The 19,451-nt window shown below is 31.3% G+C and overlaps 2 protein-coding genes and 1 non-coding gene across 3 annotated transcripts; 1 reads left to right on the forward strand and 2 right to left on the reverse strand.

The window, feature by feature from the left end:
• The first annotated feature begins 54 nt into the window (after nucleotides 1–54).
• LOC7494452 (frataxin, mitochondrial) lies at nucleotides 55–1,928 on the forward strand. The gene is made up of 5 exons (XM_002319358.4): nucleotides 55–349; nucleotides 464–536; nucleotides 628–675; nucleotides 770–864; nucleotides 1,564–1,928. The coding sequence occupies exons 1-5, from the start codon at nucleotides 117–119 to the stop codon at nucleotides 1,691–1,693; spliced, it is 579 nt and encodes a 192-aa protein (XP_002319394.1). The 5' UTR covers nucleotides 55–116; the 3' UTR covers nucleotides 1,694–1,928.
• A 9,339-nt stretch (nucleotides 1,929–11,267) lies between these two features.
• Nucleotides 11,268–12,927, reverse strand: LOC7497415 (zinc finger protein CONSTANS-LIKE 1). Its single transcript, XM_002319906.4, has 2 exons — nucleotides 12,282–12,927; nucleotides 11,268–11,879 (listed from the first exon to the last, which is right to left on the reverse strand). Exons 1-2 carry the CDS (start codon nucleotides 12,786–12,788, stop codon nucleotides 11,754–11,756), a joined length of 633 nt encoding a protein of 210 aa, XP_002319942.2. The 5' UTR covers nucleotides 12,789–12,927; the 3' UTR covers nucleotides 11,268–11,753.
• A 4,499-nt stretch (nucleotides 12,928–17,426) lies between these two features.
• TRNAS-UGA (transfer RNA serine (anticodon UGA)) lies at nucleotides 17,427–17,508 on the reverse strand. Its single transcript has one exon. It is a non-coding gene; the product is annotated as a tRNA-Ser (tRNA).
• Nucleotides 17,509–19,451: the final 1,943 nt, after the last annotated feature.

Raw genomic sequence — 19,451 nt, forward strand, 5'->3', positions numbered from 1 at the left:
AATCCATTGGATGCAAGCCCATTAAGAAATTTGATCCAAACTTAAGAAACCGAGCACATAGGCTTGCTAAGACTACAACAGGCACCACCGAAGTACCAGGTTTTAGCAAAACATCAATGGCTTCAGAGCTGCAATTTTCTGTCAGAAGGCTCTCCACACTTCTAAAGCACTGCTTTCCTTCTCCTTCTTCATTCTTGGTCAGGTCACGTTCTCTTCTTATACAATCCTCAAGAACTATCAACCACCATTCAAGCAGTCATTCTCCTCCTCTTTCAAGAACCTTCTACTCTTCTCCCTTGTTAAATCTCAACTCAACCGACACTGAAGGTCCTGCTGCCATTGATTACCGGTAGGTTTTTCGTTGCAAGTCTGGTTAAGGGGCACCTAATGTCGGATTTTGTTATCTGGGTCTTTTTTGGTTTGGTTAAAGGTGGTTTTTTTAATTGATTAAAGTGCGATACAGTTCGCTTTTACAGGAGGATGAATTTCACTCTCTAGCTGATTCAACTATTCATGACCTTCAAGAGAAATTTGAGGTTAATTTTTAACTTTCCCGGCTTTCAAATTAATGGAGTTTGAAGCTTTTGTTGTTTTTTTTTTAATAATGAGTTTTTGGTTTTTGGACAGGAATATGGTGATAGTGTTCAAATTGATGGCTTTGATATCGATTATGGGGTGAGTTGTTTTTTTTCTTTGGTCGTTATTGTTTTGAGGTTCTGTTTTGATTTGAGTTTTGTTGTTAATGAAGTTTTTATGTGGTTTTTGGTAGAATGAGGTTTTGACTCTAAAGCTTGGAGATTTAGGGACTTATGTGTTGAACAAACAAACCCCGAATCGGCAACTTTGGTTATCTTCCCCTGTGAGGTGTGGAATTTTCTTATTGCTAGCTAGTTCAGTTCGTACATTTTTATATGTTTGATTAGGATTGTGTTTTAAGTACCATGTGATGTTGTGTAAATGATTCATGTCCTTTGGTTGAAGGGGATTATTGTGCTGATGTTCTCTCGTTTGTTTGTTTCTTTTGATTTTTGGAGTGAAATTGAACATGTTACTATAATTGTGGACGGTCAAATAGCTGTGAAATTAGGTTGGAGGAAGTTGGTTAGGACTTGCGAAAGAATTGTTGGAGGTTCTAATGAATCTGGATCGAAGTTGAAATAGTGAACATTGTTGGTTAAGTTGTATATATTAGTAGGTTTGGAAGCAAGTAATGTGCTATTAAAACCAAAACAAAAGAACTCCTTGCTATCATTGTAATCCTTTTTCATGCTGATTCACTTTCAGAACCAAAGAAAGTGTATAAAATTCGTGTCCCTTTCTTTTTTTAAGGATGAGCTTTTGATGCTGAAAGTTCTGTTTAGTAGTGTACTTTATTGAACAATTATCTTGTTGAGCTAGAATGTTTTTGCATTAATGCTTGTCTCTCTTTAACTTTTTTCTATGTTATCTATTTAAGTCAATGGCATTATCAGATATTCATGCTGCCAAATTTAGTTTTTTTTTTTTTTTCCACCCTGTTTTTCTTGTTTGTGATCTGACTGTTACGACCTGGTTTTCTTGCAGTGGTCCATCAAGGTTTGATTGGGATCGAAGTGATCAAGCTTGGGTGTATAGACGGACAAAAGCAAATTTGTTAAATGTCTTGGAAAGTGAAATGGGGCAACTGTTTGGTGAACCTATCAAACTTGCTTAAGAAACGTTGCTAATTGAATTATAAGATGTATTGCAGAATTTCTTTTCCTGGAAATTTATATGTACTGTTTTTGTGCTTTGATTTCTTTTCTAAATCATTACTGTATTGTTCCTTTTTCAGTTTAATGTAGGGAGAAAAAAACCCTAGTAAACCAGAGTTTCCTTCCAACATTTTTATTGGTCCTATAACTCTCATCCGAAATAAGAAATCAGAAATTTTCTCGTCTGACAAATAAGTTTTTTGACTTCTTATCCTGTTTAGGCATGCATTCCTAAAGATTGGTAGTTTTTGAATGGCGTGTGCTGGTCCAAATAGGAATTTCTCGTAGCATGGCAACTAAGCTATACTACTTTGGATTCTTATTTCATGGAAACTCAGCAGATGGAGCAGGCATATTCTCAAATGTGATGCACTTATATGGAGGGGATTCATTCATATAATGGAATGAGCCGTATAGGTATTGGAGCATTGGAGTTTGGAATGAACTACTTTTAGCTTGATTTGTGAGATGAGATTCAACAATATGTTCTTGTATTTAATTTTAGTTTTGTGTGGAATGAAAATGAAGCTATCTCACTTATTCTGTATACAATAGTTTTATAATTTCAAGACAAGTGGTAAATATCTCAGGACAGGACGACCAACTAGCATTGTGGCCTAGTGATCTGGATTTTGGATGTGTTTTGGTAAAAATGAGAGACCAAGATGGTATTTATACTCTTTGAGGGCCTTGCTGTGTCTTCATGAGACTTCACTGAACCTTTGTCAATGCTCCCAAGGTCACATGCCTTCTTGCACTAAATGATTGATCGAGAGCTTTTGTTAGAAAATCATTGCAGTGTGCGAACAAGGAAGGTTATGCAGAGGAAGGTCGGTGGTTAAAAATGTCCAAGTCTCACATTCTTTGCAAATTCAAAAGCATACTAGGAAACAAGTGCTGCAAGATGCTAATTGGATCGCATGAGAAATTTGCTCATGAACAGCACGTTCATCACCAGTGGGTGGTTTGTACGGAAAGATGCTCTCGTGAATTTACATCAGTTGGTGTTAGGAGGTGGTGCTGCTGGAACAGATTACATCAACATGCTGCATCTGAGCTTCAAAACTTGAGTGGTAAAAACAATGATTAATGTGGTAAATTTCAGGAAATATTTTTTAGAGTATGTGCATTTGTTATGGTAGAACTTACAGTGGTTGCAGTATAAACAATCAGGTCATTGACCTGCTACCTGTTCAAGAGAAAGCTCAGACACGAAGGTAAATCTTATTTCTTGCTGTGAGTTTTGGACAGAAAGAGAAAAGTAAAGTCTTAAGTCTAATGACAGCAGAAGACAATGAGTGTCAGGGTACAGAGAGAACCTTTTCAGTTACTAGTCTGATATAGAAACCACAATTTTTGTTTTTCTTGACCTGTGGCCTGCCATTGATAATGCAACTAAAGCATGCCAAGTTGCCTAAGCAGTATTTAGATGGTTCCTTGTGATTTAGTGAAATTTCATTTGAATCACTTCCTGGACTTTGGCAATGATAGCATGGGATTCCTACATATTCATTTTTATTCTTAGAAATTGCTACATTTTTTCCACAAAGTAATAGTGTTGTTTTTCCATAACGAGATGGGTGATTGATAACTGTGATCACCTGCTCCCACTGACAAATTCTCAGCAGAAAACAAGCCTTGACAGGGAGGGTATGGACCTGTATACTAGGAAGTTAAGTTTCATCCTCTTTACGTTCACCATTACTTTCTTAGTTCAACGTCATTCTTGCATTAGCTTCTAGCTTTGGAACATTTCAGAAATTCTCTCCTGAACATGATCACGTATGCATTATTGAAAGAATTGCTCAAGGGCTTCAGTACCTACATAGATTGTTAAAAATTAAGAATTATTCATAGCAGCATTCTGTGGCTAGTGAAATGAACCTCAAAATTGGTTTTTGTTATGACTACAGTAATAGCCACTTTATTGCAGTATGACTTGTTGCACTCTAATCAAGCCCATGCAAGATATGCATACACCAAAAGATAGCTCATATCGTGTAGATTTCAAATTTAAATTTTATTTGTTAGAAAAATTATAATTCAAGTGATGGAAACAAATGGGTTTATGATTCAACCATAAGCCGGAACATCAATCACCAAGTTTTACATCTAACCGTTTGCTTCCCTATCTTTTGAAAAATGAGCTTATTTGTGTCCTGAAAGGGTTGTGGATTCATAGACTTATTTCTTTTCTCAATTTTAGAAATATATTACTGCATCTTAACAACTGCAAATAAGTAGGGGAATGTTTATAGTTGTTGAAATGCAGGCTTGTCTCTAAGATTGAGAAAAGAGATTTGTATGTGTGCCAACATCTTTGTTGCTAAAAAACAAAGGAAAAGCAATGGGTTTTAGTTGTAAAACTTGTTGATCAATGTTTCAAGCTTTCTTTGTCAGTTGAATTATGAATCTTCAAGCAAGTAGAAATATAATGAATTTACATGCTATAAGCTTTGTTTTAGTTTATAAATTACATGATCATGATGAGATTATAACGAGTAAAACTGAAACAGAATGACTAGTGGTTGGAAAAGAAAAAACAAATACAAGAATTACCTGGCCTAGCTATATTACATTTAAAAAAAAAAACTTCTTTGGTTTTGACTGGAATATGATGCTAGTGTTCAAATTGATGGGAATGACATTGATACGGGGAGAGTTTTATTTTGTTGATTAGTGTTAAAGGTTTCTTTTGATTAGAGATTTGTTGCCAGAGAGTTTCTGGTATATGGAATTTTTGTCGAATGAGAATTTGACTCGAAAGCTCGGGGGATTGAGAGACTTGTGTTTTGAATAAGCAGACCACAAATAGGCAGCTTTGGTCACTTTCTCCAGTGAGGTATGGTTGTGTTAGGCTTGATGTTTTGGTTGTTATCTTGTCTATTTGACCATGCTAATGTGATTCAAATGTTGCGTTTCTTGTGGCATGATGTGTGATTGCGAGTTTGCCTTGTTCAATTGATTCTTTCTGGCACTTACATTGATATTTACCTGATTTCTTTCTTTGTTTCGTTGAAGTTACATAAACATACTTTCGGTTGAACAAATGTGAATCTAGGTTTTAGAAAATCTGATTACATGCTGAGAAACAAGAGAAATCGTGGTAGGTTTTTGTAAATTTGATTAGACCTAAATATCAGATAAATTGCTTATACATGGTTGGTTGATAAACATTTGATGCAACTGAGGATCATTTTGAACATTGTGCCAATTTCCGAGGGTGGTTTGGTTTTCTCTGCAAGGAAATTAGTGGTGTAGAAATAAATGACGACTGCCTTGCTGTTCAAAACTGTGCCTTTCTCTAAACATATCAGTTTGTTTTGTTCTTCAATCTCTGGGATTTGATATCTTATTATCTTCATACCTCCCAAGTTTTCCTTCTGGATTTGGTTGTTTGCCTCAGGCCAATGCCGATCTTGCTACCTCTATAACAGGTTTTGAAATTTAAGCGGCTTGCATGGATATACCTGAGCAGCAAGCCACATTTAGCTGTGGTGCACTCTTATGGCATTGCTTTCTAATACACCTTCTTTGCATTTTGACGGAGAGACATTCTCATCATCTCTCTATAGTTCTGCTTAGAAAGTTGACTATCCTAGGGTTGCGCAGTACTACTGTAAAATTAGGATGACTGAAAGAGTTGTCGTCACCATTATCCTTTCTGCTAGCTACTTCCCTCTTGGTACCAAAAAAGAAAGAAAGAAAACAAAGTTCGTGTCATTTCTTTTCTTTTTGGATAGGCTTTTAATGCAGACTGTTTATGTTTGTAAGCTCAACACTCATCTTAATCTAATATGCTTTTGCACTAGCAAGCTCATCTGCATTTTTCTCTTTTGCTTTCTTTGAAGCCAATTGCATTATCAGGATATTCATGGCCCTGAAAATTCAGTTATCTTGGCACTGATTTCTTGTTTCTCCCCTGGCAGGTACACTCTGGTTTTCATGCAGTGGTTCTTCCAGATTTGATTTGGGTTCAAAATGCTCCAAGCTTGAGCTTATAGACCGATGAAAGCAATTTTGTTAAAAATTATTAGAAAGTGAATCGAAGCAACTGTGGTAAACCTGCCGAAGAAAATATTTGAAAAAATAACACAGTTTAATGAGTCGCATATATTTTATGTGACTCGAGAGTCATAATTGATATCTGTGATATGCTATTTTTTCAAATATTTTTTTCAATTACTTTACCGATTATTATTTTTTTAACTGAATTACAAACCCAAAAAACTCAAGCTTAGCTTGTGTTAGGATTCAGGTTTCAAATTTTAAAAGTCATTGTATTAATTCGAGATCAAGTTTAATAGCTATGATCTTCCAATGTACATACATATTTGGATTTTTGCAGCATTGAAAACACAATTTATTGAAACTACTAGCTTAGCCCATCTTTGGAGGGAAGGGAACTTAACATGATAGCTACAGATAGTAGAAGTGCTTGTCACAAGCAAGTGAAGATAGGATTGGGAAGTTGCAATGTCGAATCTTTGCTTGCCTCTTTCTCCTTCTCTCTTCACAGCATAAGTGTTTTAGCCGCATGTTATGTTGCTTTAAAGCCTTCGGAAGTGAGGTGGGAATTGCCTTTCAGGATGTATTTTTCATGATGTTTTTTTTAAAAAAAATATAATAAAATAATATTTTTATTATTTTTTATATTAGTACATCAAAACAATAAAAAAATACTAAAAAATATTAATTTAAAACCTTTTAAAAAAATTAAAATTTTTAAAAAACATCATATAATTGAGCAAGTATAAGTCTAAATCTAACTTTGTAAGATCAAGTGCTATAATTATTAGACTTAGAGTAAAAAAGAATGATGCGAGACCACCAGACTTAGTATGTATTTGGTATTTCAATGCATATGTTTTTTAAAATTATTTTTAATTAAAAATATATCAAAATTAATAATATTATTTTTTTCATATTTCTTTTTATTTTTATATCAGCATATTAAAATTATCTTGAAAACAAATAAAAAAACATTAATTTAATATTTTTTCAGGTGAATTTGATAAGCACTTTAAAAAACAAATCATAACGGGAAAACAAACATTTACTAAGTTTTAATCAACCTAGTTTATGTAAAGAAACAAGAATTATTGATTTTGGCCATGGAAACCACTAATATGAGAAAAAGCCAATGAGGAATGGATCTTAGCCACAATTGCACTTAACTATTATTATTAACATAAAGTGGGGGCAAAGGACATTTTTATTTATTTATTTATTATGTAGTTAATAAAATTGAAGGGCCAATTTGAGGAGTGGTGCCAAAATGATCCTCTATCACTCAAGGTGGATCGATACATAAATTAAATTGCATTTTACTATATTATAAAAAAAAAAACACAAACATTTAAGTAAAAAGGAAATTATATGGTCATTATCAAAGGTCATGAGATCACGGTCAGCAGAATCCTATGATCAATAGTTAATTATAACTTTTATTAAACTAATTTTTTATAATATCGAAAATAATTAAATGGTCCCTTAACAAGCATTGACTATAGTTAATTTAACAGTATTTTGTTTTGAAAATACTTTTTTTTTCCCTCATCGTATCTACTTCTTTAAATAAAAATAAAATAAAATAGAAAAAAATATAAAATAGATGAAGAATTAATTGATTACTTTCATAGAATACAGGGACTGGAAAGATCAATCAAAGCCCCCACCCCAGCAACAATATCAACGCGGTTGTCAAGAAAATTCTCAGGAGGTTAACACCACCAACCACCACCACAAAACACCGACTCCACCTCAAAACACTCAATCAATCTCCACCACAAAACCCCACTTGGTTTTTCTTTTCTTTTCTCTCAAGTGATTCTTTTTTGTTGTACTTCAAGGGAAGTTTCCTTGGCAACCGTTAATCCCAATTATTATTTTATATATAATTAACAAAGTAATTAAGACTTTTGTTTTCTTTTTTTTTGGTTGGCTCGAGCATGCTCTATGGTGGGAGGACTTTCCTCGACCACAATTTCTTGCAAGACTACATTATTTTAAAATTTTATTATGGTTTTAAATTTTAAATAAAGTTGAATTCCAACACATAAAGATGTTCTTGATTGATGTGATGGCCGGCCAAAAACTTTATACTATTTCGTATTTATTACTTCTACCATATGTTTATTTATTTATTTATTTTTATTTATTTAAAAGGTGAAGTAAAGATGCTGCCTGCCTATCTTCTGTATACATCAACTTGGCAGGCGAGCCATGAAGACCATATGTTCTCTGATATTTTGGAGAGAAAACAATTAAAAACTCATAGGTATCTCCCTAACCAATGTTGACTTTTTGTAAACCAAACGAATGAACTCTAGGGAGGTCGTTAATTGCGTGTCTAATCCTCATAGGTTACTCGCTAGCATTGTTATTAAAATCCGGTTTCTATTAGAGTTGACCTTGATGGCCGGGTGGGTTAATCCCAGCTCGGTCGATTCAGTGAAAAACTCAAGGTAGAGTTATTTTAACATTTTGTAAATAATTATAAAGATATTATTTTGATTTATCCGGGTCAACTCACCGAATTTATCATTTTGGTCATGATCCAAACCGAGTTTAATAATTATATGGAAGTTGACATGGTAAGTTAATCAACGATTCACTAGTTTAACCCACAACTCGATTAAAACCTATTTTGATTTTTTTTTTGAAAAAAATAAATCAAAATGATATTTTTTTACTTGAGTTAACTCATCCAATTTGTGATTCAAGTTATGGTCTAAACCGAGTTTAATAGCATAGTTAAAATAAATTCACTAGTTTTTTTTTCTTATTATTATCTTTTGAATTTGGATTTTGAAGTTTGAAGATTTTATTAAGAGTTTATTTTGTTTTGCTGTGTTATATTGTAATTATAATTATTGTATTGTCTTGTAAGTGTTTCGCTATATTATGTTATAAGATTAAACATATATTGAAATGTTTGATAATGAAATGACATATTGTGCTATGAATAAAATCACTTGACTGTTTTAAATAAAATTGCTATATTGGTTTTTTTTAATGATTTAACATTATTATTTTTTTATCTTTTAAACAAAATAAGTAAATTTTCATCTTGAAAAGCATCATTCCCCTATGCTTTTTAAAGTTGATGTTTTTTAAAGTAAAAATTAATGTAACTTTAAACATATATTTGTTTTTTTTATAAAAATCATCTCCCATTCTCTAAAGTTAAACAATTGATTTTTAAAATCATTACATATTATTATTTTTTGTACTTTTAATTGCTTTGTTTTAAAGCAAAACATTAAAAAATAAAAATAAACAAAGCCCAAACATGTTCTAAGTGTTTGTTTAGTATTGTAATATCTTTTACTGTCACAATTTAAACAAGCAAGTTTAAGAAAAGCGATAGATGGTAGCTTTTTCGTAACCAAGATTTCAAGAGAGAGTTTTCAATGACTTCCATATAAAATTATGATGCGTGTTCATTAACCAAATACTTTCAAAACTATAATCCGAATGAAAAGCCATTACAATCATACCTCATCATATTACCAAACAAATCCTAAATTTCCGGGTTAAAATAATATGATGGGCATGTCCAAAAAAAAAAAAACTTAATTGATGGAGATAGATAATTACCCTTATCCTCAAATAAAAATAATAATAACAACAAAGGTTAACCACACAAATTAAACATAGTTATTTACCCTAATCATTGATAAAGAGCTAACCATGGCCACAGCTACTAACCGAAGAGATAAGGCTTCTTTCCCCCCTTCCTTTTTGCTAGTAATCTTCAAATCTTTTTATCTTTGATTTTTCCTGATAAACTTTTATTTGTACTTGAAAAGCAAGATTCCCACGAATTGAAGAAATCACCTTGAATTTCAATACGCCTTCTGATCGTGAACAAAACAAGATGTGATGGTGATATGAATTGGACTCGCAATCAACTCCCTTCCTAGAGGTGGTGCGTGAAATTCAAACTGAATCGTTTTAAATATATATTTATATAGGAAAACACGTGTCAATACTTTTTTTAATATAAAAAAAATTAAAATTTTTATTTTAATGTATTGTTAAATCAAAAAATAATTTTAAAAAACATTAAATAGCATTACGACACTTGTCAAATCAAGTGGTTTGGTTTGCAGGGCTTTTCTAAGGATTGTAACTTGTGAGGCTTAGAGAGCAGAGCAGGACAGGCAGAGACTTTAGGTCACAAACAGAGAAGGTTGTTTGTATCTTGATCCTGTTCAGAAGCAGCTTCTGTTTATTTATTAATATTAAAAAATAAAAAAATATTTCAAAAAATATATTCAAATAAAAAATACATTTAAAAAAAGAATTAAAAACAGGAAATTAAAAGGACAGACACGACAGAGGCTCAGGGCTGCAGACTGCAGAGAGGTCCCCAGAATGGCTTATGGTCTCCCCTAAAGTGACTCAACATTGGCCATAGGTTATCTGACACCTGACATTTTGCGTGTGATCAGTGAGCAAAACCCACCTCTCAATCAAGTGGATGGAATTTAAAGTTTCGAAAATACCTTCTGTGCACCACACTCAAAGCTGCTGCTACAGCCATTTTCTTTCCTTTTCTCAACAGAGGAAACGAAAGTTGGTCTCCATTATTCCATATGCCTCTTGAAAATCACTGTGCCACGCTTCATCACAGAAATAATCTTCAATTTCCCATTTTCTATAATTACTTTCAATATAAAAATAACAAGAAGGATGTAACCCTATTATTAATATCCCGTGATAGAAAATAAATAATGCATACTTGTTAGCTTGGTTAGAAATGGGATTTCGGTTGTTTTTGTTTTTTTGCTTAGAAGGTATCAAAATAATATTTTTTTAATTTTTTAAAAATATTTTTAATATTAATATATCAAAATGATCTAAAACCACCAAAAAATATTAATTTAAAACAAATAAAAAAATAAAAAAATTTCAAATTTTTTTTAAAACATTTTTAAAACATAAAAACAAACATGATCTACTAGAATAAATATATACATTTTCAAACTAGTACTACGACGACATGTTTTCTCTATCTTTACTATTCCATGAGTTTTAGAGAGATAAAGTTTTATTTTGAACCTGTTTGTTTTTGTGTTTCAAAAACACTTTTAAAAAAAATTAAAATTTTTTAATTTTTTAATTTCAAATTAATATATTTTTGGTGTTTTTAGATCATTTTAATGCGCTGATATCAAAAATAATTTTTTAAAAATAAAAAAAAATATTTTGAAACATTTATAAGTAAAAAACACTTTAAACAATATAATCTATAAGTGCCAATTGCACATCTCAAAACTATTTACCTAAACAAAATTAAAAAAAGAAAAAGAAAAGGAAAATAAAGAATGCTCGACCTATCACCTCATTTCAATCTAAACATCACCTAAATAGAGCTTAAAGATTAGTGTAGCTGGCAAATAAACTGATTTCCTACCTCGTCAACCAGGATTCAAATCTGAAGACAAGGCTGTGGATGCCAAAATATTTCCCATACAATAAAAAAAGACGTTGTACTATGAAGAAAATCAAAATGACTCCAACGTAGATAGTCCAATATCAATGAGACAAATAATATTAATAAAATAAATAAATAAATGTCACATCCCTGTTTTTTCCTCTAATCATGGAAGAAACCCTAAGTCCCTACCATTAACACCATTCCAAAACCATTAACACCATTCCAAAAAAGGGGCTCGCACCAAGAACTTGCGAACCAGCACTCACTCCTAACATGGTACAAGTTGATTATGCTTTGGCTTCAACATGGAGAAATCATGGAGATAATTAATTAAGATTTAATAACACAATTAATTAACCAAATGGTCAATCAAAGTCTCAGAGATCCACAGCTAAACAGCCCTAACCTCCTGTTAATATCTTTGTTAGAAAAGGTCAAACTACTAAATACTAGTAAGGACATCCCTAATCTTCCTCAAATCGTACGGCCACTATTCCTCAACAAATCAACATCAATGGCTTCGAACCCTCCACTCAATCTCTCAACAAACTCAGCAGTTCTCTCCACCCGGCTTAAACCGTCGGGTCCAATTCCTTTCTCTTTTCTTTCAAAGATCCCCTCGTAGAAGAACTGTAACATTCAACGGGAGTAGCTGTGTTTCCGTACATCCGTAGAGAATACGAACGGTTGAGATCATCCTGCAATAATCAAAACCCACTAAGAAAATACTAGTTCCAATTCCTACTTAGACAATGCAACAATTCTTTTATTGCGTAGATGAGCTGCTTTTTTTTATATATATATATATAAAAAAAACATCTCAAACTCGAAACGTGTGCTCGGGGAGTAACTAGTGCTGCGAACACGGATATCAGTTGATGAGCTATTATAATTTGATCATGAAGAGATTTCAGTTTTGCACATACTGATCTGAAAAACCCTGACGTTAAAGTAAGAATTCTTCAAGAAAATGGCTCACCTTTCCGATCAAGTTAAAAACAATGCATCATAAACACTAAGAAAATAAAAAACTACCCACTAACGACAATTCAATTGGTATATCGATCAACTCATTCCTGCAAATTTGGGTAAAGGCATACCTGGAGACGTTGTCTTTTGAAGGAAACAACATTAACAGACTCAACAAAATCTGCATCATTATCATCAGAACTGGTACAAGAACAAGAAGAGCTTGCAGATGGCGGTGGAGGTGGTGTTGTTGGTGACCATGGCACCACCTGATTATCACCATCACCATCGTCTTCATCACCACCGTCATCATCATTAGTATCGCTATCGCTTTCACTGTCACTATCTTCCTCTATATCATCTGAACTGCCATTCTCTTCTTGTTCTTGAATTTCCCGATTGTTATTCTCATTTGAAATCATACATCTCTCACATACAGACACAGTGTGCCCTAGTTGAGACCCAGAGGCTTTCCAGGGAGTTAGCGATTGACAAGACTGACAAAGAAGAGCACGAGCATGTCTAGCAACAAGAAAGTTGGCTCCATGGACTTTTGTATCACAGTTCCAACAAAGATTTGCTTCGTCTGATTCACAGTATGTTCTTGCTGGGTTCTTGCATAGCTCACACTTCTTCATTCTTGGGATTCTTTATTGGGTTTGATCTAAAAAATCACAAAGTTTTGAGCTTTGAGTTGATTTTTGTGGATTTTTTTCTTCTCCTTCTAAGGGCAGGGAAGGAGTGGGTGAGGGAAGGTAAGAAAGAAGGAGCATGAGAAATGGAGGGTCTTAAGCTAATTTTGCTTTGGTCAGGGAAATTACCTTAGTGGGTTTTGGCCCTTTTGGGTTTTGCTCTCCAATTTCTTCATTCCAATTATACCAAATTATTTTTATTATGGAAATTGGAAAGAATAATTATATTGAAATATATATTTTTATAGATTTTAATAACAAAGAATAAAAAATATGTAATTTTTATAGACATAATCATTATGAATAGCACCACACTTTAATTTTTAAATCTAATTAATATCTGAAATAATTATGCATTCTATCATAATTTAAAATTCTCAATCAATATTATTCTAATAATAGTTTAAGCATAAATACCATATTAGATTAACCGGTATTATTGAGATATATTCTATAATTATAAAAGTAAGAACAAATAATTAGTAGTACTGTAAGTTAAATTAAACAAGTTTCAAATCAGATCAATGATTGAAGATTATTCTATTTTGGCCCAATTAAATTATAACCACTAATAAAACTCAATGAATGTTTATTTTTATATTATAACATGTTTCTCTTAAATATTTTTTATTTGAAAAAATATCAAATTAATTTTTTATATATATTTTTGTATAATTTTAATGTGTTAATATAAAAAATAAAAAAAATATTATTTTAATATATTTTTAATTAAAAAATACTTTTAAAAAGTAACACCAACCATAATAACAAACACAATCAACAAAATAACTGCTATTAATATTATTATTTAGAGGGAAAAAATATTCTTGAGTTGTTATGCAGTGTATAGGGGTAAAGTTGTCAATGACCAAACTCAACAAGAATGATAAAGACCTAGGGGTTTGTTTGATCACATCTACGGACCCAAGAATTTGTGGTGTCCGTCACTGCCAGGTGTTGGGTCAATGGGACCCACACTTAGCTTCTGTGGTCCCATACCCTTCTGCATCCCCAAGCCTTAGCTAGCAACAGGCAGGTTTTCTTTAAAAAAAAAGAATAATTTTAGATTTTTTTCTTGGGATTCTATTGTGACGTGGCGTCCACGTGTCGAGTAACGGAGCTGAGATTCGATTTGCTTATGTGGTTGGATTTGGCTGAAGTTAATGGGACCCATCCACGTGGATCTCACCTGGTATGGAACTGCTTTGCTTGTGGTTTAGGTTTAGGCCCCTAGTTTTCCCGTTTGATTTTTGCCTTCTATTTTCAGTTCTTCCTTTGTCGGGGATAAGAACGAATTTACGTGCATACTAGGGTTAGATTATATAGACCAAGTTGTTGTTTCAGTCTAGGTCTTCCTTCACCTGATTAATTTATATATATATATATTATTTAAGTTTTATCTTGATTTATATAATCAGATATTGCATGCAAGTGTAGTTATTAAATTTGGTTAAATTTAAAGAATTAATTTGGTAATTTATTAATACAAAATCCGGTTTATATATGCTTCTGCCATCGCAAGTTCATCCTCAGAAGCAATTAATTCCAGTATCATCGATCGTCGGTCCTCATTCCAGCAGCGTCGACCTCAGTCTTACTTCCAGTAACTGCCAACACTCTAAGCTGATCATGCTTCCTCCTCCTTTCTCCATTGTCGTCTCTCCTAGGCAGATCATCATCACCAGAAACAACCTGCTTGCATGGGAGCAAAAAGAGAAGAACAACGTCAAAATGTAATCTAAAATACCTAGCACAAATTTACTACATGGTCAAAGTCACTCCAAAATCACGATAAAAAGCTAAAATCATTCTAAGAAATCCCTCGAAGTTGTTGATGAATCAGGTTAGGTATTGCTTGTTGAGATGATAGCTGTTAAACCTGCAACCTCATTCTAATTAATAACGATTGCAAGAAGCAGCAATCTCTCAATCCCAGCAGCTCCACCAATTTTAGATGCGACTAGCTAGTTAGGATGGGTAAAACTCAGCACAATGTGTACCAAGTCAAGACAATTGAATTTTAACCTGGTAAAGATCCATTTCAAAAAGGTTAGATTTGAAGTGGAATCTTCCAGCTCAATTTCTTCTTATCAACTTTAGCAACTTGGGGAAATATTGAAAAGAAAGGGGCAAGGCTGAAAATCAATCAAATATATATATAGGATGCAAATAATATATAACCTTGGCTTATTCTTTTGGACATAACAAGTTTGGGAAGTTTCTTTGATCTCAATGAGCTTGTATGTCCATTATACCCAATCTTTGATGCCGTTCTCATCATCTATAATTAACATCTTCTTGGTATTCGCGTGAGTGTTTGTTATTTAAGATTTTTGTTTTAAATTAATTTTTTATTTGAAAAGAGTTAATATTTTTTAGATGTTTTTTTAAAGATTTTAATGTACTGATATCAAAAATAAAAAATATATATTATTTTGATATATTTTCAATTAAAATACACTTTTAAAAAATATTGTATTTTACAATATCTTTTATAACTTTTAATTACTTGATTTTTTTTGTGTGTGTGTGTTTAGGGTTCTAGATCTCCAAAATAGGTGATGCTTGCAAGTATATGCCTTTGGTTCTCAAATGTGGATGGGTATTCTATCTAATTTTAATTTTAGTTTGTTACTTTGGACTTTTCAAATCTAGGTGAGTATTTTAACTCATTTTAATTTGTTGTCATGGATTTTTAAACTTGGCATGAGTGTTTATAATATATTATATATTGAATTTTTATTTAATTAGAAAAACATATGTATAATTCCGGAAAAAATAAATGCAAAGTTAAGAAAAGGACTAAACTACCCTACAATATAAGAATCAACTAATAATTAAAATGATGAGCATGTAACCATGAAAACTAACCTCTGAATGGAAAAGGAAAACATATCTAAGGCCCTGTTTGTTTGCTGGAAAGTAGTTTTTTTTTGGAAAGTGGATTTCAAGAAAATGAATTTCGGGAAAGTGAATTATTTTTCGATGTTTGGTAGTGTAATGGAAAATAAGTTGGAAAACACTTTTCAGTGTTTGGTTATGTCATGGAAAATGAGCTGGAAATTAACTTATTAATATTTTATTTTTTTCAAGTTTATTAAAATAATGAGGAACAAATCTTACAAATTAAAAAGTTGAATGAGAATAAAATTGAAAAAAAATATAATTTCATAAATTATCTCAAATAAAATAAATAATAATCAAAATAATAGAGATCAAATCTAAAAAATAAAAGATGAAGAAATTAAAATAATAATAATTAATATTTTATAAATTATTTCAAATAAAATAAGTAACAGTCAAAATAATGAGAACCAAATTTGATAGATAAAAAATTTCAATTAAAAATAATAAGGGAAAAGCAAATAACAATTATAAAAATAAGGACCAAAGTTAATATAAAAATTAAATTCTAAGGGATGAAATTGAAAAATAAATATTCAAAACAAAATATATATAGCAATTAAAAGTTTGATGACCAAATTTGATATAATCAGCAAATAATATGATATTTCTAAATTTTTCACATCTTCTGGAAAGTGTTTTCCGCCAAAAAAAAAAGGAAAACACTTTCCTGAAAATCAAGCCAAATTTTTCTTTGACAGGAAAGTGTTTTTTTGTTAACCGAAAAGTGTTTCATTGACCAATTTTTCTAATAATAAACAAACACAATAAAATTTAGAATAAAATTTAGAAATTTATTTTTTTAAAATTATTTTTCAGAAACTAACGTACCCTGACTAAGAATAATGTCAAGAGAAATTGATGGTCACTCAGAAACCTCGTCGAAATCAGATGCAATGATAGCAAAAAGCAAAGACTCCAAAACTCGGTTTTATTAAAGTTTAGCTCTCCTCCCTCCCTGGCCAGGCTTTTGGGCACTAAAGAAATGGAGATTGGGCTGGCTGGCTTAGCTTAGCTTGATTTGACAGCCACCTCAACAATGTTAAAGGTTGTGGTGATGGTGCGTGCACCTGGGGGCCAGATGACAAATAGAACAAGTACTGGTCTGGTTCCCGCGTTATACGACACGCCAGATCAAAAGCTGATTTCGATTCCGTGTTGTAACGCGGTACAAACGCGTTTTATAAAAATTTAAATTTAATTTTTTTATATTATTTTAATATTATAATGTGAAAAATAATTTTTTAAAAATAAAAAATATATTATTTTAATATATTTTTAAATAAAAAATACTTTAAAAAACAACCACTACTATACTTCCAAACATCCTAATCATAAAACTAATATAGTGCATGTTGTTTTTATTCTATAAATAATATATAGAATATAAATTTTTTCAAAATTGATTTAAAACCCAAATTAAACTTAACTTGAAATATATATATACTTTCACATAATACACACACATATATAAGTATAAATATCTCATATATTTTTTATTTTATGTTGATAAATAAATAATATTTAGATAATGAAAATAAAAAACTAAATAATAAAATAATATATAAATACTGATGTTAATAACTTCATGAATAGATATTAATATAATAAAAACTTGATTCATTTGTTTTTAATGGATAAAGAAAGAGGTGATTAGGAGGAGATAAAGAAACGGCAAAACGTCGACAGCAGGGTTCGAACCTGCGCGGGCGAAGCCCAATAGATTTCAAGTCTATCTCCTTAACCACTCGGACATATCGACGCTCATGAATATAATCGCTCATCGTGCTATATTAATAATATTATGTTGCTTCATTCACCAAGGTTTTTTTAATCAATATTTTGTGAAGTTAATTGGACTTGTACGAGTTCCAACGAATGAATCCCACCGTGAAAACGCATCAGACGGTAATGCATATTCCAAGAAGGCGTGTGCCAGCCAGCCACGTACAATTAATTCTGGCCTTGCAATGTATAATATTTTTTTGCCAAATGTCTGCCTCCGTCTTTTTCAATTTATACACACGCGCGCGGAGTTGTTGGTTTGGAATTTGGTAATAGTTGCGTATTACACACGCGCGAGGTTGTGGTTTAAAATATTGTTTTTTTTAATATATTTAATATTTTTTTAATATTATATTAAAATAAATCCGAAAATATAAAAAAATTAATTTAAATAAAAAAGAATTGTTTTTTGCTAAATGTCTGCCTTTGTCTTTTTCGATATATACACACGCACACCCACCAGTTAAATTTCTAAAGGCAGGCAATGAAATATTGTCCCTGCAATGAAGAACACAATTACACCACTAGGAAACATGCAAGGTTAAGTCTAGAGAAGTTTACGCATGCTTGAATCATTGGATTTAAATAGAAAATAAATTTAGGTAGTGCTTGAGACGGTGATAATGATTATTTTTTAAAGTATTTTTGTTAGTAAATACATCAAAATAATATATATTTTTTTAATTTATTTTTAACAGCAACATATCAAAACGATCTAAAAAACAAAAAATAATAATTTGAAGAAAATAAATATTTCAAAAGCGTTTTTTGAACGGAAAAACAAACATACGCGTTTCAAATAAAATATGTATCATAACTATGTTTAAAATATAGACATTATAGCAGCCTTTGAAATGCAAGATCAAGCAAGAGGATCCATATTAAATTATGAATTGAAATCTTATAAGTAGTAGCATTTTTGGTGTAATATATTGATAATGAAGCTAGCATTGGCTAATGCGTTGATGGCCCCTTGTTTTCAAAGAAAATTCTATGGGAGAGGAGAGGCATTTAAGACTTTTAACCCCACCGAGTGGCAAGTCAATTAGAAAGAGAGAGATTACCAATATTTTTTAAAAGTTTTTTTTAATTTAAAAATATATTAAAATAATATATATTTTTATTTTTAAAAAATTATTTTTGACATCAACACATCAAAACAATCCAAATATATAAAAAACTAATTTTAAATATTTTTTTTAATATTTTAAAAAACACGATTTCAGCCGCATTTCTAATTTAACCACATAATATAACGCGTTTTAAAGTATAGTTGGAATTTTAAAAAATAAAAAATAATACTTATTTTTTAAAAATTATACGGGAAAAGAGAGGCATTCAAGACTTTTAACCCCACCTATCTTAGTCCGAGTGGCAAGTCAATTAGACGGAGGAAGATAAATTATTAATATTTTTTAAAGTGTTTTTTTATTTAAATATATTTTTTTTATTTTTAAAAAATTATTTTTACATCAGCACATCAAAACAATTTAAAAATATAAAAAGATAATTTTAAATAATTTTTTAATATTTTTAAAAATAAGATTTCAACATCGTTCTCAATTTGATCGCGTAGTAAAACGCGTTTTTAACTATAGTTAGAATTAAAAAATATAAAAAAATAATGTATTTTTAATCAAATCAAAGTTTTGCACATGGCCTTGCTCTCCTTGCCGACCATACCCGAAGAAAAGGTAAATTTATTTATCATCAACAATGACTTTTCCTTTTGATGGGATATTGTTATGGGAAACATTTTCCAGCTTAAATGCCTTTTTTTTTTCTTTCTTTTCCTTTAATTGGACGACAAATGAGTTCTCAACACTGCTTCGTGCATTTTACATTTTTTTTTGGGTCAGAATAGAATTTACGTCACACGATTTTGTTTGCAATTAGGCTCTAATTTTGTTGTTGCGGTAT

The sequence above is a fragment of the Populus trichocarpa genome, chromosome 13, assembly GCF_000002775.5.
Source record: "Populus trichocarpa isolate Nisqually-1 chromosome 13, P.trichocarpa_v4.1, whole genome shotgun sequence".
Lineage (NCBI taxonomy): Eukaryota > Viridiplantae > Streptophyta > Magnoliopsida > Malpighiales > Salicaceae > Populus > Populus trichocarpa.